Source organism: Mus caroli, chromosome 13 (genome assembly GCF_900094665.2).
Source record: "Mus caroli chromosome 13, CAROLI_EIJ_v1.1, whole genome shotgun sequence".
Lineage (NCBI taxonomy): Eukaryota > Metazoa > Chordata > Mammalia > Rodentia > Muridae > Mus > Mus caroli.
This window is the reverse complement of record NC_034582.1, coordinates 44,495,803-44,518,241: the sequence shown is the minus strand read 5'-3', so window position 1 is coordinate 44,518,241 and position 22,439 is coordinate 44,495,803. Positions and strand designations below refer to the sequence as shown.

Below are 22,439 nucleotides of genomic sequence, written 5' to 3'. Positions count from 1 at the left end.
TTTTTTTTTTTTTTGTAATTACAAAGGATAAATCTCCAAAAGAGAGTTCTAAGATCAGAAATTATGACGATGGTTTTTCCTGTGGAGGTATGAACAACATCTATTCACCCAAGACAGGGCACCAGTTACAGACCAAAAATTAAATAAATAAATATCCAATCCCAGCTTAGTTGAAACAGTGAGTTTTCTGAGGTTACTTAAGCACTGGGCTTACTGGAGTGACTTAAAGGTGGCCACAGCAGGGAAGGACTCACAAAAGCAGCATTCCTGGAGTTCCCTCACAGCTTGAGGGCAGCCTGGTGGAGTGGAAAAATTTCTCCTATGCAATTGTGAGTGCTTATATGACCTTGGGAAGAGGTCTTGTGAATCTTGTAAGTTTCAGGAACTTCCTGAAGTTTCGATCACTTCCTGAGCCTGGTAGGTTTTACTTCCTGAGTTTTATGGAGCCTCCCTTCTGGAGGGGATGTTTTAACATAGAGGAAATAACTGTACAATCATGATTATGATGTTTGCTTCCTAGAATTTATTTCTTTACTCAGTTTATTCAGAAGTTTTAATCACTGGTCCTGCCAAGTCCTCTTCTCTCCCTGGCTTTGGTGGTAGTGTGTAGACCCACCATTTCTACTCTGTCACTTAGAATGACACTTCACTGACCATCTTTGATAACTGTGGCCTGCCTCTCAAGGACAGCACTATTGCTAAGTCCTTCTCTATGGGCACTGGTCCCCAGCCTGTGCTGTCAAGGTGTTTAGAGACAGTGTATGTGGTGGGATGGGGAAACATTCAGAGAGAGTGACCAATGTGCTTAGCACCATAGGACAAGGCATCAACACCATGCCACCTAGATTCCTCATCCAGTGACCGTGCTTCTCCACACAGGGATACAAACCCTCGCCTCGGAGACATCCTGCAGAAACTGGCTCCATTCCTGAAGATGTATGGCGAGTATGTCAAGAACTTTGACAGAGCGATGGGGCTGGTGAGCACTTGGACCCAGCGTTCTCCGCAGTTTAAGGATGTCATCCACACCATCCAGGTAGTGTGGCATACACACTTTTTTTTTTTTTAACTTCAAAAAGTTTTTTTTTTTTTTTTTTTTTTTAAGCATAGTGTCTTAGTTTGGGTTTTATTGCTATGAAGAGACACCATGACCAAGGCATCTCTTATAAAAGAAAACATTGAATTGGGGCTGGCTTACAGTTTCAGAGGTTTAGTCCATTATCATCAAGGCAGGAAGCATGGCAGCATACAGGCAGACATGGTGCTAGAGAAGAAGCAGAGAGGTCTATATCTTGATCTGAAGGCAGTTAGAAGAGGACTGTGTCTCCCATACTGGGCAGATCTTGAGCATAGGAGGAGACCGCCAAAGTCCACCTCCCCCACAGTGACACACTTCCTCCAACAAGGCTATATACATCCTCCAATAAGGCCACACCTCTTAATAGTAGCACTTCCTATAGACCAAGCATATTCAAACCACCACAGACAAAGTCTCAGGCAAGGCACATGCCTTTAATCTCTACACTCAGAAGACAGAGGCAATCAAATCTTTGTGAGTTTGAGGCCAGACCAGTCTATATAGCAAGTTCCAGACCAGACAGCACTACATAGTAAGACCATAGTAAGACCAAACAAAACAAACAACAAAATCAAAAATCCCACCACCACTACAATAACAATAAAACAAAGTCTCTAGATCTGGCTGGCTTTGAACTTCCTATATAGCCAAGGATGACCTTGAACTTCAGACTCTCAGGTCTCCACCTCCTGTGAGCTAGGATTACAAAAGTGTGTACCTCCACACCCAGCTTACAGAGCGTTGGGCATTGCAAGCCTGCATCAGCATACCTGGGGGTTTCTACATGGGTTCTGGGGTTGTGTTCAGTTCCTCATGCTTGAGCAGCTACACTGTCCCCCAGGCCAGTCCTCTGGAGACACTATGACACTAAACTCTCACATAAGCATGAGACTCATCTGTGCTGCGGAGATCCATGGACAGCTCTCCCTCCAGAGAGCAGGGCAGTGTTCAGCCTGAGCCCAGGCCACTGTTCCTGTCCACATAGAGCAGACCAGGTTCTTGGGTCCAGCAGGTCCTAGGGTGACAAGACACCTCTGGGGTTGGGATGACAGTTTTGTGCATTGGCTACCTCAGTACTATGCAGTCCCTGAACAATGGGCGCCACCTGGGGATGGTTCCTACTAAACACACCCAAGGTTCTGCCCCTTGGCCTCAGCACAATTCAGACATTCTCTGCCAAGACCTGATCAGTGTCTACTGACACTGCTATTGCTTCGGTACCTGGAGGGTAGTATCTGGGGCAGGTCTACGGTGCACAGGCTGACCCCCAATAGAAAATTCTCCTTCATAAATGTCCACGGCTGAGAAGCCTAGACCTGGACAAAATGGGATCAAATGACCATCTCGTTTCCCTTGGTCTCTGGAGGGAAATGCTTTTGCTTAATCCAAAGCCTATTTTAAATTATAAGTCTTAAAGACATTCAGACATTTACCAAGGATTTGTAAGGTGATCAACTTAAGGCTAGAGAAAGGAGCTGAGAGCCTGAGTTTGGATGTCTAACACAAGGTAACACAGGTATGATGGCATGTGTCTGAACCCTAGTACGTGGGGCTGAGGGTAGTCATGGAGACAGGTAATTCTGGGCTGATGAGCAAGCCTAGATGAGATCTAGTTTCAGCCAGAGATACTCATGCACACAGCATACCCAGGAGTAACCACACAGAGACAAAGCCTACAGACATCACATTCTGCCCCACTTACTTTTATCTCTAAGCACATACGATGGCCGTTGTCTTTGGAAACTCTTCTGCAGACACTGCTGCCCTCATCACCAAGTGTGAGGGAGAGTGTCTCCCACTCGCCCACATGGTGACTGAAATCAGGAACCCCACACGGCTGTCACAGCACTGTCTCCTCACAGCCCCACAGTCGCCAGCTATCCCGGTTGGTTGATGCACTTGCAATTTTTCTTTGCCTTTTTTCTCTTTGTGGTTCGTAAGCCAAACTAGGACACACACTGTTCTCATTATCAGGTCGAGTCCTTCCCTCGAGGACAGGCTCTGCCCTTGTCCTCTTGAGGGAATTGGCTACTGCCTCTTAGTTTTGGGATTATCTGTGGTTTATCCATGATTCAATTTAGGCTGTGCCTCCGTGTGAACTTCTCTGGAGCAAAATCTTCCCCCTGCCCCACCCCCTTGCCTCTATTCTTAAGTTTCTAGCAGGGAGATGCTTTGAAGCCCTGGGAACAGCCAGGAAATAGCTTGCTTGAAACAATTTGTCTGTGTGATATATGCCTGTGTACATAGGTGTCTGTATGCTCATATTTGCGTATGTGCATATCCGAGGTCAGATGTCAGTGTTGAGTGTCTTCTAACTCTTCCCATCTGATTTTTGAGGCTGAGTCTTTCGTTGAACCCAGAGCTCAGTGACTCTGCTAGGCTAACTGGCCAATGATACCTGGTTATCTCTGCCTCCCCAGCACTGGAGTCTCAAATGAGCACATGACACTCAGACTTCTTTTAGATTTTATTTTCTGTGTCTGAGTGTTTTGTCTGCATGTATGTTTATGAACTGTGTGCATGTCTGGTGCTCCAGCGTGGTTAGAAGAGGATGTCAGAAACTCTGAAACTAGAGTTACCAATGGTTGCTAGTCATGTAGTTGTTAGAATTAAGCTTTAAATGTTCTTAACCTTTGAGCCCTCTTTCCAGCACCAATACTCAGAATTTTTTTTTAACTTAAGTACAAACTTCATTTAAAAAAAAAAAAAGCCAGGGGNGGTGGTGTATGCCTTTAATCCAAGTACGTGGAAGGCAGAGGCAGGCTGATCTCTGTGAGTTCAAGGACAGCTTGGTCTATGAATAGAGTCCAGGTTAGCCAGGGATCTGTTAAACAGAGAGACTCGGTCTCCAAAAACAAACAAACAAACAAACAAACAAACAAACAAAACAAAATGAAAACTCATTGTTTAGGGACTGAGAAGATTGCTGGTGGTTAAAGTGTTTCAGTGTAAGTACAAAGACCGGAGTCCAAATCCCTAGACCCTGTTGGACCCTAGACTGTTCTGGGTCCATCTCCAACAGAATTTTTGTTCTGGGGCCTGAGGAAGGTGTGGGTGTCTGGGATCCTGAAGTTGCTAGGGGGCAGGGCAGCGGACAGCAGGAGAAATGGTGGGCTCTCTCAGCTGTTAGCAGGCAGAAGAACCAGGCAGCATGGCAGAGAGCCCAAGGTGAGCATAGAGGTAACAGATTGCTAGCATTGTCGCAGGTAGACTTGTGTGCAGGATGAAGGATGTGAACTGCTGCTGTCTGCAGCATGAAGGCACTGAAGTGTGGCAAGGGTGGGGGAGCTGGAATCTAGAGGGAGGAGGGGAGGTGTAGAGAGCCAGGGACAGTGCAGGGGTAGGGTTGCAGCAGTCACCTGCTCTCTCTGTCATTCATCATGCAGGGACTCTACAGAAGGACACCCAGCAGCTTCTAGGCATGAGGACTGTTACTGGGGAAGTTAGGCACAGTTACCCTGCACCTGACAGAGAGGAGGTAGATCTGAGGGGACGAGGTAGAGTATGAGTCTTAATGACTCTCATAGGAGGAGGCAGTATCTTGACCTTGTTTTCTTCAACCCAAGCCTGCCCACCCAGAGAGTTCCAGTTCCTCTATCATTAGGCACCTTTGAGCCTCCATTTCCCCAGCTATAAGATGTGGTCTATGTCAATCATGTCTTGAAAACCAGAAAGCCCCAGGCAGCCTCTGGGGACTGTGGTGGCCAGTAGCAGGGGCAAGACCCTATGGTGACCCTATGTGTGCTTTCTGTCCACCCAGAAGCAGGAGGTGTGTGGGAACTTAACACTGCAGCATCACATGCTGGAGCCTGTGCAGAGGGTCCCCCGCTATGAGCTGCTGCTCAAGGACTACCTAAAGAGGCTCCCCGGGGATGCCCCAGACCGGAAGGATGCAGAGAGTAAGTGGAGGTGGCTGTAGGGCTGGGGAGAGGGGGTCTCTGGAGAAGACTGAGACACACATGGGAAGACAGAGGGGAGAGAGATAGAGACAGACAGACAGAGATAGAGACAGAGTGACTAATAACTAGGAAAGTGATTTAGTCTTTTCCTCTCACCTGGGAGAATGCTATCTGGGGAAGGCACTGCCAAACACTGGCTCCATCCAGACCTGAGGCCCAACAATGGGCCCCTCAGTGATGGTGTTCCTATTTCAGGAGTCATGAACAATGTAACTGGCCAGCAGCACAGGGCTGGGTACTGTGTAAGAGAGCTGGGGGTCTCACTTGGTGTTGGCCCCACAGGCTCAGCAAATGGTTTTGGGCCTTGTTCCTTCTCTGTGCCAAATCTCTGGAGCAGTCTGGGCACCCCGAGAAAGGCCAAGTGCAGGAGCAAGGTCTCCCACTGGAAGATAGCATCATCAATGTCAGCCTCTCCAGTGAGAACTTGCTGCATTACCACGTTGCCCAAGGCTCACTCAGTTCTCCTCACGCAGGGTCCCTGGAGCTCATCTCCACAGCTGCTGACCACTCCAATGCTGCCATTAGGAAGATGGTGAGTTCAGATTGCTGCAGGGAAGCAAAGACTATGCAGGGAGAGGGAGGAGGTGGACCATATAAGCAAGTGCCTTCACCCCTGGTTCCAGGTGGGCCCTGTCAGTGAGCACATGTATACCAGTCTCCCCAAGACATGCCAAGTGCATATCCCAGTACCCCCTAATAATAAGTACATGCTCAGCCTCTCTCTGTACAAACCAGGTAGGTTTATGCCCACATTCCCAATGCAAGCCAGATGCATGTTCCACCTCCCCAGGACATGCCATAATGACACCTGATTCTTCTATATACCTGCCAGTTCCTGCAAGGTCATGGGTTTTTCCTCACCCTCTAGGGTCCCATGCATCCTGTGCTGTTTGGTCCATTAGCATCTATGCATCCATACAAAGAAGGGCCAGCCTGACCAACTTACTTTTAGGTACACAAGTAGAAATCACAACTGGTCTAGCCCCAGCCAATGTTGCTATTGTCAAAGTCCCTACAGGCTCGGTTCTACGTTGACTAGTGTTGAATTCTAACCAAGAGTTAGAACCACGAGCTGTTAACTTTATCCCCATTGTATCTTTGGCCATTAGGTTTCCCCAACCAGGCTTGGGGAAAGTAACATGTAGATTAGCCCAGTCTGGATCATAGCGACTCAACTGATTCCTGCATGCTTCAGTTTCCTTGTCTATAAATTGGGGATAGCCATGACATTTATTTCGCAGAGTATGTGTCAGAATTAAATAATTAAAATATGAATGGCATAGAACAGCCTCTGGCACATAGCAGCAGAGGTTTGTGACTTATTAGTTTCTGAGTGATGAGCTTCTAGTTACCCTTTCATACCCAGCTCAAATGTCTCCCTGTGTTTTCCTCCCTTTTCACTGGAAGTTATTTCATTGTTACAGTGGACTCTGGGTGATGGTTGCAGAGCATGGCTTTGCTCACCTCTGGGTCCATGGCAGTTCCCTAGGTTTTGTGATCTTGCAGGTGCCTGATCTTGTGTCTTTTGCAGGAGAAAATGCACAAGCTCTTAAAGGTGTATGAGCAGCTGGGTGGGGAAGAGGACATCGTTAACCCAGCCAATGAGCTGATCAAGGAGGGCAACATCCAGAAGTTATCAGCCAAGAATGGCACCACTCAGGACCGATATCTCTTCCTGGTGAGCCAGCCAGCCATGGCACAGAACTTCCTCATCTGCCTTCTCAGACCCTGGATAGAACTGGAAAGATTCAGAAGCACAAGGAGGAGGTTCTTCTGTAGCTTTCCAGATAGGTTTTTTTGGGCTATCTCTCTTGCTAATGATGCTGCACTGGTTTCTGGAAGCATCTAATATTTATGTTCCATATATCCAGCATTTCTATTCTTTTTTATCTACCTCGGTTGCAATTAAGGAGTATCCAGCAACCAAAATATAGAGAATTGTAGCCAAACATCAAGATCTCAACTGTCCCCAGAACCGTGCTCCAGTTTAGAGGGGGAGAAAAGAAAGGAAGGAGTTATAGTGGGAGATCCATTCAAGTACCTTACATACAGGAAGAGACACAGTTTCTTTTTCTATAGCTACTTTTCCCCCTACCTCCTCCTCTTTTTCTCCTTCCTCCTCTTCTTCTCCTTCCTCCTCTTCTTCCTCTTCTTGGTTCTTCCCAAGGCCTTACATTTGTTAGGCAAACACCTGATCACTGAACTACACTCATTAGGCCAGCCTCTACTCTTGAATAAGTAGCTATATCTTTGCAAGTTTCCTTTTTTTTTCACATTCACACACTCAGGATATGTTTATTATTTTTTATTTTTTATGTATATAAGTACAATGTAGCTATCTTCAGACACATCAGAAGGGGGCATCAGATCCCATTTCAGATGGTTGTAAGATGCCATGTGATTGCTGGGAATTGAACTCAGGACCTGTGGAAGAGCAGTCAGAGTTCTAAACCACTGAGCCATCTCTCCAGCCCTGCAAGTTTCTATGACATACCTAGCCACAGTTTTTTGTCTGAATAATAGCACTAGATAGGGGGTTTATCTTGTGGAATGGAGCTTAAATCCAATCAGAAAGTGATTGGTCACTCCCATGACATTCATGCCTCTATTGTACCAGCGGGTGAGTCTTGCTGGGCCAGTTGTTATTGTAACTTTACAGGATTCACATCTGGGTATGATGTATGCTTATGTCTCTCCTCTGGTTAAATGTATAGCATCTTTCAGCACTATAGAAGCTATCCAGTGGGGTTGAAGCTTTTGGGTCAATTCTGACTTGAATTCTCCATGTTCTATGACTAAATATATGGTATTTGCAGCAGTAGCATCTTATCACCAAGTTCTGGAGGGTAAACCAAGAACATTAGCAGTAGCCTGGACTATTTGGTGTTTATGGGATCTCAATGGCCAACAACTCCAAAAGACATAACCCATTCCTGGAACTGGGCTTTTGTTTGTTAGTCTCTGGTATCTAGTGGGACCATTGCTGTCCATGATAGGCTCAGAATGTGCTTCTTGAGCCTTGTGCTTAAAGGCGTGTGTGCATCTTTTAAAATTATATGTTTTACTTTATGACATTAAATAAAGCTTGTATGGGTCCCTTGTGAGGGGCTCCCTGGGACACCACTCCCCATGACCTCTTTCTTACAGTTCAACAATGTGATGCTCTACTGTGTACCCAAACTGAGGCTCATGGGCCAGAAGCTCAGTGTACGGGAGAAAATGGACATCTCTGATCTCCAGGTGAGCGGGTCCCTCTCTCCTTCTCTTATGCCTTGGGAGGGGTACAATAAGGGATAATTTTGAAGGCCACCTCTGCAGCTCAGAGAATTCTGAGACAACATCTTGGTCCTGGTATACTAGCCTTGAGTGGACAGTGTTCCCCATGGTCTTAGAGTATACTTTCTGCCAAGTCTCTGATGACCTCAGGTTGAAGAGAATAGGAGGTTGAGACTATAAAGTTCACAGCCATGGGGGTCACATAGACACAAGGTAGGCTGTCACTTCGTGAGGACAGGACTTAAGACCCAGTTAAAGATCTAGAAGTGAAATTCGGGTGATAAATTCAGAATGGAGTGTGGGCCTACTCTTCTGGCCTGTGGTTTTGTGCTGATGGAAGAGTGTTAAATCTGAGAGCCTACAAGGACATGACACTACTCCATCAATTCTCTCTGGGCGCACACCTTTAAACTCACCACGCACCTGCCCATGTGGGCTCAAGCACCTGCTGAAGGACAGAGTCAAGCATCTTATATGATTTTCATCCCTCCCAAGGGGTGTGTGGCTGTGTTGGGAGGCAAAGCCCTGCATGCTGGAAGGGAAAGGCTGGGTCAGGGGTGCCTGGGGACAACTACTAAAGGAGGCCTGATTTTGCCAAGCAGCAGTCTAAACACAGAGCCTGAGGCCCAGCTCTGTATGGGCAAGACCAGTGGTCTGTTCTTCTCCTGAGCCTCAGAATCCCGACGTTATAGATCTGGGAGCCTGTAGAGTCACTCTGATACTTCCACGGGATAAATAAATAAATAAATAAAACCTCTGAATCACAGAGCTTGGATGTGTGCTAAAGACCAGCTAACATGGTGACCTGTACTCATGTGCTCTGTTCTGTGTTCTGTGTTCTGCAGGTGCAAGATATTGTGAAACCAAACGCAGCCTGCACATTCATCATAACAGGAAGGAAAAGGTCCCTGGAGCTTCAGACTCGGTATGGCACAGCAGCTGCAGCTGCAGGAACATCTTTGACCAGAGACTATAGCGGATCGTTTCTTTTACTGAATGCAATAACCTTTCAATATATTCAGTGTGTGTGTGTGTGTGTGTGTGTGTGTGTGTGTGTGTCTGTGCACGTGCACATGTGTGCGCACGAATGTTTAAATCAAAGATGGGAAGATGTCTCAGTGGGTAAAGAGCTTGGCACATGGCACAAGGACCTGAGTTCAGATTCCTAGCGCATAAAAAGCCAGACACAGCAGTGTGTGTTTGTAATCCCAGGGCTGTGGAGACGGGGAGCCAGGCAGGTTCTGGAGGCTGGCTCTCTAGCCACCCTAGTAGAATTAATGAGCCCCAAGTTCAGTAAGAAGTTCTGTATCAAAAAGTGAGGTGAACAGTGATTGAGGAAGACACACAATATCGGCCTCTGTCCTCTACACACATGCACACACATGAACATGTATACACACATGCTCAAACGTGGCTATTACAAACAGCACGTGTCTTGGTTATGGTCTCTATTGCTATGACTGAAATCAACTTATGGAGAAAGGGTTCATGTCACTTACACTTCCAGGTCACATCCACCACTGAAGGAAGTCAGGGCAGGAACCTGGAAGCAGGAACTGAAATCGTGGAACCTGACTACTTACTGCCTTGCACCCCATGGCTTGCTCAGCCTGCTTTCTTATAGGACCCAGGACTGCCTGCCAAGGGGTGGCACCACCCACAGTATTCTGGCTGTTCTCACATCAGTCATTAAGCAAGAGAATGCCCCATAGACTTGCCTACAGGCCAATCTGATGGAGGCACTCCCTCGACTAATGTTCCTCTTCCTAGATAATCCCCCTAGTCTCAGTGCAACCAAAAAAAAAAAAAGGGGGGGGGGGCCAGGACAGCAGTCCTTCACCTTGCTGCTTTCAGTCAGTGTGTCAGGATTCATCCTATTTCCCATAACATTTTTCCTGCTTTCCTTCACATATTTCCCAGAACTGCACGATCCCCACCAATATTATGGTGGGGAACCAATGAGACAGCTTAGTGGGCAGAAGCACCCACCGCTAAGCCTGGTATTGTGAGTGCCATCCTTTGGTGGCACCGGCTGGTAGAAATAAAAAGTCAACTCCTGGGAGTTGCCCACTGACCTCTGTAGGTGTCACTCACACCCCTACATATACACAAAAATAAATTAAATAAACTAATGTGTTTTTTTTTAAATCAATAACCAGGGACCAGGTGTGGTGGCACACTCCTTTAATCCTAGCACTTAGGAGGCAGAGGTAGGCAGTTCTCTGAGTTCAAGGCCAGCCTGGTCTGCAAAGTGAGTTCCAGGACAACCAGGGCTACATAGGGAAACCCTGTCTGGAAAAAGCAAAGTGGGGAAAATCATCACAGGGTCCCATGCTGACAGCTTGAGTCTCATTTCTGCAAACTGTGTAGACTGTGAACGGTCCCCATGCTTAACCTTTTGTGCACATACGCACAGAGGCTTTTTCTGCCCCTGAGAGATGTACTTCTGAGAGGAGCTCCCGGTCAGCCTGTGGTATGTCTGCTCTATCAGGTCACATTATCCTCTGAGCTTGAGCTCTCATTGGCTGTGTGTAGGAAATCCAATTGGTTACGTTCCACCTATGGAGTGAGAACTTTGTAATCACCTGCCAGGGTCCAGGATGATGTTCATCTGCAAGATGAGCCTGGCCCTAATTGGGTCACACATGTTCTGAACACTGAAACTACCTTTCCAGCCCGGAGTTGCAGTTACAAGGCAGTGAGTGGCTAGGGAGCCACACAGGGCATATCCAAGGATGGATTGCTGAGCTACTGATTTTGTCTTTGTAGGACAGAAGAAGAGAAGAAAGAATGGATTCAGGTGAAGCTTCACAAGTTTGTTCTCTCTCTCCCTCCCATGGATCAAAGAGTCTGGGGGCCTGTCCAGCAAGTCCTCTGCTGCTGAGCTACAGCCGCAGCTCTTGTGTTTTTGAGATAGGGTTTTGCTAGTAACTGACACTGGCTGCAAACCCTCAACCCTCCTGCCTTGGTATCCTGAAGGCCGGGATTCAGATTTGGATCACTGAGTATGGCTTACATCCTGATATTATTTTAGTATGGCTGCTTCACGTTGGGCCACGTGGCCCAGGAACTCTTCCCTAACTGCCTGTCTTCATGTCTCAAGGGAGGCAGTGACCATGGGTGCCTTCATACATGCTTTCAGGTTCCACAAGCCTTTCAATGCATTTAATTGTTTGAGTCCCCTTTCCACAAGTAAGGGACAGGACAGAGCCATGAGGGGCCTCCGGCTAGGTGTTGTCTTTCTGGAATCAGTCTCTTTGGTCTTGTTGGATCCAAAGCAGAGAGTCAGGATAGAATGACCAGGGGTGTTCTATGGATACTTGGACTCAGCTCTCAGCATCCTTCCCTGGCTCTCTGACAGTGCTGTGGCTTTGCTGTGTGTCCAGGTCATTCAGGCCACCGTGGAGAAGCACAAACAGAAGAGTGAGACCTTCAGGGCCTTCGGCGGAGCCTGTAGCCAGGATGAGGAGCCCAGCCTGTCTCCAGACCAGCCCGTGAGTCAGCGGGGGGGGGGGGGGGNGGGGGGGGGGGGGGGAGTGGGAGTCAGCTCTTGGCCAGGGAGAGAGGCCTAGGGAGATGATTCAAACACCTCGAACGAATGAACGCACAGTCCCCTGCTGGCCTGGTACTGATCTCCACTGGCACCCGACAAACCTGCTGCCTTGCAGGTTATTGTCCGTGTAGAGGAAGCATTCCTTTAGTGCTGTTTGTCATCTTTGTACCTTCAGCAAGGGAGACATGAGCATTGAGGGACCTTATCTTCTTCCTACAGAACCGGAGGCTCAGGGACTCGGTGACACTCCCGGGCCACCGCGCCACAGAGGTGACATCCTCAGGTCATGGTGCCCTTCTTACACTCCACTTTGAACAGCAAGTGGATGTCTTTTTGTGGTTATATTTTTCTCTCCAAATGCCCCTGCACCCCTGAGGAGTCAACTCAAAGCCCTCTGCCGGTAGTACCATGGGTAGGGCTATTTTATTCTGCATCCCCTATGAGGTCACCCCAGAGCTACAAGAAGACATAACTGACAGGAACTAGGGGTGTGCCCTACCTCCCAGCTACCCACTCCTTCCACCTTCACTGACTGCTTTGCTTGCCCTCACCAGGTGCATCTGGAGGGAACAGCTGGCACACCTTAACTTCTCAGTCTGTCCCCACCTCCAGCTGACGGTCCTCCTGTCCTCAGAGGGTCTGCTTATTCCTTATGTTTTGCTCCCAATTTTCTGCTTCCTGGATGTATTTTTATGAAAAGTTAGCACTCTTTGAAGGAAGGATCCTGCAAGCTCCCTGAGGGCAAATGACTTTGAGGCCAAGGGTACAGAGCAGGCAGTTGTTAGTCAGCCGGGCATGGGGCATTAGGAAGCCTGCAGACTCTCTTCACAGACCACAAGGGTGAATAGAGCATCCTTAGGGACCACCACCTCATGCTTCCAGTATGTGTGATTTTCAGTATCTGAATTAGGGTGATCCAAGTCAGCCTCACCTTATGACACCCAGGTGTCCTCAGTTCAGGTGTGGCTCCCGGAGTCCCAGCATTTATTAGACCAGTCGTCTCATGGGCACTATCCCTCAATGCACAGGGTGATAGCTGGAGAAAATGTCTTCTGCTACCCAGGGTGTGCCGTGCGAGGAGGAAACCACCTCACACTCCATCTCTATTCTCTTCCAGGTCATGAGTGCCAGCTCTGTGGAACCTGCAGGGGTAGCTGACAGTAATGGGGGTGCTCCCGGGGTGAGTGACCCACATCCAGGTATTAACAGGAGTGGGAGATGCTTGGGGAGATGAGAGCAAGGCAGGCCGGAGAGTGAGGATCCAGGAGTCGGCTTGCCCTCTCCTGTGGGCCCAGGAATGCAGATGTGAGGCTATACTGAGGCCAGGTACTGGTGACTTGAGTACCAGGGGGTGGAGGCCACCAGGAGCCTGTTAGTGGAGATTGCACAACCTTGTGTATCATCTGATCTCTGTGTGAATACTTATGAGCTCGCTGTGTGTAAATTTCACCTTGATAACATGTGCAGGAAAGAGATGCCAGCTCTGTGTGGCAGCAGTGTAAAGACAGGTTCATCCATCACACTGAGTAGGTTTTCAGGAAGCTGGGGCTCCCCTCACCCCGTGTGTGTGTGTGTGTGTGTGTGTGTGTGTTCTCAGGGCCAGGCAGCTGGGTTCATGTACCTGTCTGCTAGAGACCGATCATGGGAACTTGGGAGGATGTTTTTATTTTAATTTGGGGATGTCTAATAGTCTGAGGCACATACCCATGCTTGCTCTGGATTGAGTACCCGAAACTGAGCTACATCATCACTTTGGGGCTTGGCATCTCCAAGCACCCATGGCAACAGTGGTCGGGACAACTCTGAGCCATAGCTTCACGTATAGCCCGGAATGACAATACTGCCTAGCATCTTGCTGGGTCCTGGATGAACTAATGAATTAGGGAGAGTGACAGGTGCCACCCAGGGAAGGTGTCTCTAACCCATCCCGGACATGGGCTCTTCTCCCCGGGTCCATTGACACTAACCTGGGACACAGTGCTGTGTTCTCTTCTGCCCACCTGCCCCGCCTCCAGTGTGCCTGATCTTTACCTCCCCTCTTTTTCTCTTTGTCTCCCATCCTGTCTCTATGTCTCTTTTCCACACTGTCTCTGTCTCCCATGACCCTTCTCTGCTTCTGTCTCTTTCCTCTGTCTCTGTCTTTCAGTTGTTCATGCAGAGCCCAGATCTCCTTGCGTTGGAGACAGGAAAGAGTGGGACTCAGAACAGCTGGTGACTCAGCCCTGCAGCTCTGAGAATATGGCTTTGTTAGGGTATGACTGTTGGATTTTCGTTCCCATAAAGAGGAACCCAGATCCACTGGTGAGGTGCCTTGAAGCAAGCGAGGGACAGGCTGTGGGTGGAGCCAGCTGACATAGAGAACAGAGGAGGGCTGGTGTGGCATTGGTCTCAGTGCACAGGCATTATGGGGCCAAGGCCTGTCAGGGTGGACCTGAATATATTGCTGTTCCCCTTCCTTGTGACCACAGCTTCCCCAGGTCCCTCAGTAGTGTGAGTTCAGGCTGGCCACGTGTCAGCCAACCTTGAGAATGCTTGTGAAGCTTGAAGGAGGGCCGAAACATTTCAGGGGTATGATGGCGAAAGAAGAAGGGGACTCCTGAAATAAAGGGGGACTGGACAAGAGGAGAGAGACCCTAATTGGAATGTTGCTGCTGTCTGCCCCCTGCAGAGCAGACAGGCACCCTAAGGATGAACTCTGTTGAAACTGGAAGGCAGGAAGTCTGAACGTGGTGCAGGCAGCCAAGAGGGAAATAAACATCTTGACACCCCAGTGGCTTCCTGCACTAGTCTGCTTGCGCCTGCTTCCTGCCACCTACTGGCCTCCCCTGGCTCCACCAGACCTGGGCCTCTGGACCCACTGTCAGCTTTGCCTACATCCAGGAAGCCCCATGGCTTGTCCCAGGGTCCCTCAGAAATACCTCCCAATCACACACCACATAACCTAGTGTCAACCTTCCGAGTTGCTAACGTAGATGTATGCGGTTGGCCTTAGCCAGACCCATGCAATCCTGATTGTCTCTTTCCTGATGCTTATGGGTTGAGGTTGTGGCTGCCTCACAGTTGAGCTTCCCAAGGAATGCATGTCACCTGGTCAAGTCAGACTGAGCATCTCCTGAACACAGTCTGAAACACTCCCAAGCCAGCCCCACATCTTTCAGCCAGGGAGGGTATCCATGACCATTTCTTTCACTCATGATGCCTTGGACTCTGTTCCTGAACTGTCCAGGCCCTGGGATGGACCTATGGAGGCATTGCTTGTAACCAACTGATGGCTAGGGCATCCAGACCCAGGAAAGCTAGTTCTTTGTTTATGGAATCTCTGGGACTGAGCCCACAGATCCTGGTGAGGGAAGCTACATGCTCCTGGTAGTGCCAGCAGGCAGGGATTCGGGGTAGAGATGGGGACTGTTTAAAGGATCAGTGGTACCTAGAACTGCCCCAAGAGCATTAGCGGTGGTGCCTATGAGTGAGATGTCTCACAGCTGCGCTGAGCGTCAGCACCAAGATTAGGAGGATGAAGCTGGAGGGGAGTGGAGTTTGCTTTGGGTTGAAGCCAGTGATGCATACCCTAGCCTCACTGTCCTCTGGGAGAGAGGTGGGGAAGCGCTGTGGTAACCTAATGCAGGCTGCTCTTGCTGGCTTCCCATCTCCTTTGATTGGGAAGAGACAGCTGGGAGGCCCAGAGTCAAGACCTCAAACCACACTCAGGGCCTGCCTTGATCAGGGTATGGTCACTAGACCTGCTGGGTACCATGGACATATTTGATGCCTGGTCTGCCCCTCTTCCTTTTTCCTGCATCTGCTCCAGGAAGCAGCCTCTTGAAGGTTGACAACATTCACCCCACAGCTGCCCAGTGTCCAGTTCTGGTGTCCCTCTTCCTTTTCCCTTACCGGACCAAGCTGGGGCCAGCCCTTCCTCTAGCAAACAGATCCACAGCAATCGATATTCCAGTAGAGTATGGCCTTGTGCTTCCTTGTTGACTTTTCCCCTGAGCAGAGCTAAGCCAAGCTAAGATTTCAGTGACGGTTCAGAGTCATCTGCGGACCCGCACTGAGTGTCATGATGGGGTACACCACAGAGGAAACCTACACACTGCTCAAAAACAAGGTTTCATTCTTAATCAGACGTGTTTGGCCTTGGGTGACAGACTTCTTAGCATGTCTGGAGAGGGAACAAAACCCTTCAGTGTACCGGGTTTGTGTCCTGTGTCTAGGTGTCTTCCACCCAACAGCCTCTGTCAGCCCCTCTTTCCTAAGAGGGCCAAACCACATCTGGGAAGTTTTGTAAGCATCCTTGCAGAATTCAAAGGCTTCCTCGTTCTGTTAAGAGTAAAAATCAATGCCAGGTGGTGGTGGCAGCGCACGCCTTTAATCCCAGCACTAAGGAGGCAGAGGCAGGTGAACCTCTGAGTTTGAGGCTAGCCTGGTCTACAGAATGAGTTCCAGGAAGAGCCAGGGCTACACATAAGAAACCCTGTCTGGAAAAGCCAAAAGGAAAAAGAAAAAAGTAAAAAATCTAGTTGTTCTTAACCAAAGTTGTACACACACACACACACACACACACACACACTCATTCACTCACACTTAAGAATCTGAAATTCCCCATCCAGAGCTCCAGATGTACTTTGAGTGACACACAGAGCCATCCAAGATTCCATCAAAGCATCGCTCCTGATAACCCACAAGCCAATTGCTTCCCTCCAACCATTCCCCCCAACCCCCATCCCCCCAACCCTATGATACCGGAACTTCCTTTTCTTCATAAGGCCCCATTCTGTACCTGCCAAAGCAGAGACATGGAGAAACTCACTGTATTGACCCTCAGTGGAGAACAGTTTCCAGGTTGACGTTAGCATGCTGTAGATGTTCATGTGTGTCCTCCTGCCTTCGCTATCTGATCATCTGTGACCTGCATATCTAACCAGGCCTCTTGTGTTGTGGATGGCATGGCTGGACATCAAGTCACATGAAGGGTGGGCTGCAGTGGACCTCGGCATCTTGGGAGCAGTACGGGACTAAAGCTCTTGTCTGAGCACAAAACTGGGCAACTCTGTCCTGATCAAATGAAGCTTACTAAATGAAAGTAGCTGCGGGAATCCATGACACTGGTCTTAAAGATCTTTGCCTCAGGACCTTCCCTTTATCTGAGCCCCATTGGTCCAAGGGCCTGAGCTCTTAGCCACACTCCAGATTATCTCAGCCATTCCTCCATCCCCAAATGTCCTGCCATGGTGTCCTGCTGATCCCCAGAGTCTCCTGCATTCTCAACTACCTTGTGGGAATAATAGCTGGGGTCTCTGCCTGAGGTCCCCAAGAGCCACCACATGTCAGGACTATCTGGTGGCCGTTTAATTCTTCCACTTTGACATTTAGATTCCTCGAAAGAAAAAGGGGGCATGGACTTAAGAAGGTGGGCCAGAGGGTGAGGCTGAGGGGCTATGGCGGACCCAAGGATGGTCATCTTCCCCTCTTCTGTCTTCTTTCAGCTGTTTCTTTTCTTCTTGCACTAGACTCTCCCACCCTCTCTGTCTCAATGAACACTTGGATCCCTCAGCAATAGAGGAGGGTATAATTGGAAAGTCTTGTATAGGACTGGGGGTCCCTGAGGCTAGGTGAGGGGTGTGTCTCCATATGCAGGAAGACTCAGAGCCCTTGAGAGTGAGGGCTTTGCATGTCAGGTATGGAATGACAGTCCTCCACCCACTGCACACAAAGCCCTGACAATGGGCCCGAGGACAAGGTGCATCACAGAAGGAGGTCAAAGCCATCTCCCACCTTTGTCCTCAGAGCAAGGACTCACAAACTAGAAGAAGGCAGTGCTGCAGGAGACACAGCAAGAGGTCAAAGTTGAACACAGCCTCAGATGCCTTGGTTTTCTCACATGCCCTCTAGGGTGTTTCTGTAGGATTGCCACTCAGGCATGTGGGTGCACATGTGTGTTTATGTATGTGGTGTGCCTGTTCCCAAGTGTCCAACACAGAATAGGCATGTGAGGGGGCGAAGGATGACACTCAGGATCTAGGGACCACGTGATCATTCTGGGCTGCAGTCAGGAACACCCCAATCTCTGGCAGCATATGCCATCCGTGCAGACTCCTGTCCACACCTCTCTTCCCTCCAGCTTGACTTCACGATGGTCTTTTCTCAGACGCACCAGATAAGGCCACACTGGCCAAGCTGTCTTGCCCTCTTGGAACCTTACTTCAGGCGTGATACATGATGCACTGGGATAGGAAGGGGGTGCAGCCACCTCTTCCCCTCTGCAGCATCCACTCTGGCTCTGGGCATGCATGGCCACTTGCAGAATCCTTAGCTAACCCTCCACACCCGTGGCTATCCATCCCACGGTGCTATCCTGTGCTCATTCTCAGAAGCTGATGATGGTCACTTGCCTCCTTATAGATCGAGTCCAGAAAGTCGTCCTCTAAAACAAGACGTGACAAAGAGAAGCCCGGGTGTAAGAGCTGTGGTGAGACCTTCAACTCCATCACCAAGAGGAGGTATCGCTGCAAGCTGTGTGGAGAGGTGAGCATGGGGCAGGAGGGAGGGAGTAGATCCTACGGGCCAGGTGGCCATTCACTGCGTCTTCACAGGTCCTCATAAGTGGGCCACAGGGTGCAGGGTGGAATGCACTTCTTGAGAGTACTGTGCACAGCTGGTGGGCTCTGCGAGCCATACAGCAGTCTTCCCTGCAAGGCTGCCTCTAGATCCTGTCAGCATTAGCCACTTTTCTCATTGCCATGACCTCCATACCTGACAGGAATCAATGTAATAGGAGAAGGCTTTATCTTCGCTCACAGTTTGAGGGTACACAGTCCACTGCGGCAGGAAAGCCATGGCAATTCAGCGCTATAGGGTACCTGGTCATGATGAATCTGCAGTCAGGAAAACAGGAAGTGGGGCTGGGCTATCAAATATCATGCCTTACCTGAGGGACTCACTTCCTCTAGCAGTGCTTTCTACAATCTTCCAAGACAGCACCAGCCAGCAAGTGTTCTCATATATGAGAGACACTTGTGGGGGACATTTCACATTTACCAAGGCACTGTCCCCTAGATGCAGATGCCCTGGAACATGAGACTGTCCCTCTGAAGTAAAAGTTACTCTCTGGGCAGCTCTGGTGCTGGCAACATTCCTTCTAGCTGAAAAAAAAAACAAAAAAACTATTAGCCCAGGAGCCTCAGTGCCCCAGCAGGGAGTGTGTGAGGTGTGGTCTCTGTCCTGTGATAGCGAGGGGACGATGTCTGCTTGTGTAAGGGGCCATGGAGGCAGGAGAAGGAGGGCTTGGCTGTGGTGGGAGTGCTTCAGTGGTGCAGAAGGTTTGGTGGGATCATGAAATAAGGGGCTACCACTGACTGGTGTCCCCAAAGTGTACCAGTTCCACCTCACTCAGCCCCAAAGTCCTTGCTCCTGAAAATGAGCAACTGAGTCATGGCTTAACATTGAACTTTAAAGTATTCTTGAAGAAGGAACTGATGCTTTAGGCATCTTTAGACATAGATATCAACGTTGCATCTGGGGGAGGGATTGAAGCAGGAGGAGATGGATATAAAGAAGCTATGTATCTCACAGAACTACTTGAAGCTCTTTGTTCCAAGGATATCAAGACTGTTGTTCTCTGATTTTACATTTTCATAAAATTTCACCAGGCTAGGGGGTGGGGGGAATGGAGGGATAACAGAATGAATCTTTGGTGGATGGACGATGGTGGTGATGGTGACGATGATGATGATGAGTCGGTGCTCTTAATCCCTGAGCCATTGCTGCAGCCTAATGTGCTTTTCTTGATGGCAGTGTTGTGGGTCTTCTTATGCAAGTGGGCTATGCTCTTTTCTTCTTATGCATAGGGCTTTTGAACTCTGAGCGGTCTAGGTAAGGCAAGCAGGCCCTGGGCACTCAAGGAGACTAAAGTCACTCCCTGCCCTCAGATGGGGCCTCCAGCATCCCAGGACAAGGATTTTTCCCCTCTCATCTGCTCAGGATGCATGGTCAAAGGTACCCTCTTGTCTCTCAGGTCATCTGTAGAAAGTGCTCAGAGTTCAAGGCAGAGAACAGTAAGCAGAGCCGCGTCTGCCGAGAGTGTTTCCTGGAAGAGCCCCTGGTCCCTCCAAGCCCCAGCTCTGAGACTCCCACTGAGCTCAAACAGAATGCAGAGGTGGGTGTCCCTGGTTCCTGGGACCAGGATGGACGCAGAGGACGTCTCAGGGTGGTCCACAGGCCTAGAATCAGGGCAAGATGCTTGGAGCATGTGCATGTGTAAAGACATCTCAGAGGCTAGTCAGCGCCTGGGAACCACTTAGACCTAGGAGTCAGCTGGAAACTTGTGTTGGTCCATTCTGGGTCTGACTGGAGGTGAAACTGCCCCAGATCTAGGCACTGAGATCCATGGAGGACCTTCTTCACCTTAGGGCAGACAGCTGTGTGTGTGTGTGTGCGCGCGCGCGTGTGTGTCTGTGCATGTATATATGTGTATATATGTGTGTGTGTTTGTCTGTGTGTGTGTCTGTCTGTATGTGTCTTATATGTGTGTGTGTGTCTGTCTGTATGTGTGTGAGCATATGTATGTGTGTCTGTGTATGTATATGTGTCTGTCTGTCTGTCTGTCTGTCTGTGTGTCTTGTATGTGTGTATGTACATATGTGTGTGTGTGTATCTGTCTGTGTTTGTCTGTGTGCTGTGTTAAAACTGCAGGGTCAGCTCCCCCTCCACCACTACTGCTTCTCCAGCCTTCCTTCTTAAAGGACACAGTCCCTTTTATAGAATAGTGGGACGTTTAAGAACAGGAAGCCTCCGTTTTGCAGGAAAACTACATTCTCCTTTATCTCCACTGCATGCATGTAGTTTGTTTTTTGTTTGCTTCTTTTTGATTTTTCGAGACAGGGTTTCTCTGTGTAGCTCTGGCTGTCCTGGAACTCACTTTGTAGACCAGGCTGGCTTCAAACTCAGAAATCCACCTGCCTCTGCCTCCTGAGTGCTGGGATTAAAGATGTGTGCCACCACGCCCAGCTTGCATGCATGTAGTTGTTGTCTCCTGGGAGTCTAATGTCAATCTCCCTCCCAAAGGTGCTGGGTGTCAGAAACTGCCAAAGCTCCTGCCACCCTGGCTGCTAGGTCTGCTTGGAACATCAAGGACCTAAGGCTGTGAAGGACTGAGGCTACAGTAGCCTCAATGGTGAGGCCCTGCTGGCCCCATCTGCTGACATGTCTCTGCCCTGCACTCTCAATCTTCAGGTGTATTCAGGGGGCCCTAAGGGTATAACAAAAGGCCTTGGAGGGTCACTGGATCTTGGGGGAACTACCTCCAACAGAATGTGTCAGAACAATGTTCCTGTTTCCATTGATAGCGCTAAGCCACATAAGGACAGAGAAGCAGGGTCTATAAGATGTGTATTTGAGGTGTGGATGTGCTCATGTGTGTGATGTGGAAAGTGTGTGTGTGTACATGTGTATGTGGTGAGTGGGGTAGTGTGGCGAAGACTGTAATGCTCTTGGTCCCTTCACCCTGTGACCCACATTTCTGTAACTGCTATTCAATTTCATCTATCTATCTATCTATCTATCTATCTATCTATCTATCTATCTATCTATCCATCCATCCACACACATATACATATACATATACATATACATATACATATACATATACATATACATATACATATACATATACATATACATATACATATACATATACATATACATATACATATATTCTTGCTATGTAGCCTGAGATTTGCAATCCTCCTGACTCAGCTTCCTGAAAGCTGAGATTATAAACACATATCACCATGCCTTCCCCTTGATACTTTTACATTGTCCTAGCTTGGGAGGGAACAGCCCCAAACCCCACTTGAGAGCACATGCACTGTTTGAACATATTGGCCTCCAGTAACCCTTAGAACCCTAAAAATCTGGCCCTAGCCTGTATGCAGGCCTCAACTATGTCTCTGTGGTAGTCACCTCCTTCCAAGCATGGGCCCTGATCCAGCCCCAGCCTCTGCAGAGGACAAAGACATCACTACAGGTGAGACTACCCCTGACCTATTTTTTCTGTCTCCAGAAGCCTCCCTCTGTAGATCCTCGGCCCAGCCTGCTCTGCGGTACCCTGAATCTGTCAGACGATGGTACGGCCTGGAGTGAAGTGTGGGCAGCCATCCCTGAATCAGATCCTCAGGTGCTAGACCTGCTGGCAGGCAGCCAGGTAAGTGTCCCTGTCCTTGTTCATGCCCAGGGCTGTGAGAGGGGCTCTGCTACCATAGTGCAGAGCCTCAAGCTTGAAGTGCCCATAGTAGGTCTGGACCATTTCCTTGATCCCCTCCAGCCATGTGACCTGGCCTTCAACTTCTCCCAATGTCCAGAGCCACCCTGGACCCCATTCATGGGAGACAGGTTCCTGTAATGTGTGTAAGACAGCCAGAGTGAGACCAGGCATAGGCAGGGGCACAGAGGTTGGGCCCTCCTCCCACTCATAGTCATCCATTCACATCTTCCTTCATTCCTACATCTTAGGCAGATAGATGCATTTGGGCCCTGATGAGCCTTGCTTTTCCTCTCTCAACTCCTGTTGCTGAGT

At 49.1% G+C, this 22,439-nt stretch overlaps 1 protein-coding gene across 4 annotated transcripts in view; it reads left to right on the top strand.

The window, feature by feature from the left end:
* The window catches only part of Fgd3 (FYVE, RhoGEF and PH domain containing 3), a 58,938-nt gene that overhangs the window by 33,783 nt on the left and 2,716 nt on the right, over positions 1-22,439 (top strand). For all 4 annotated transcript variants that reach the window (XM_021180573.1, XM_029468653.1, XM_029468654.1 and 1 more), the window contains 12 exons: positions 880-1,036; positions 4,839-4,977; positions 5,511-5,569; positions 6,569-6,715; positions 8,185-8,277; positions 9,159-9,238; positions 11,083-11,113; positions 11,700-11,807; positions 12,984-13,046; positions 18,269-18,391; positions 19,881-20,021; positions 21,927-22,067. In XM_021180573.1, coding sequence (XP_021036232.1) covers positions 880-1,036; positions 4,839-4,977; positions 5,511-5,569; positions 6,569-6,715; positions 8,185-8,277; positions 9,159-9,238; positions 11,083-11,113; positions 11,700-11,807; positions 12,984-13,046; positions 18,269-18,391; positions 19,881-20,021; positions 21,927-22,067 — 1,282 coding nt within the window. The remainder of the gene's footprint in view (positions 1-879; positions 1,037-4,838; positions 4,978-5,510; positions 5,570-6,568; positions 6,716-8,184; positions 8,278-9,158; positions 9,239-11,082; positions 11,114-11,699; positions 11,808-12,983; positions 13,047-18,268; positions 18,392-19,880; positions 20,022-21,926; positions 22,068-22,439) is intronic.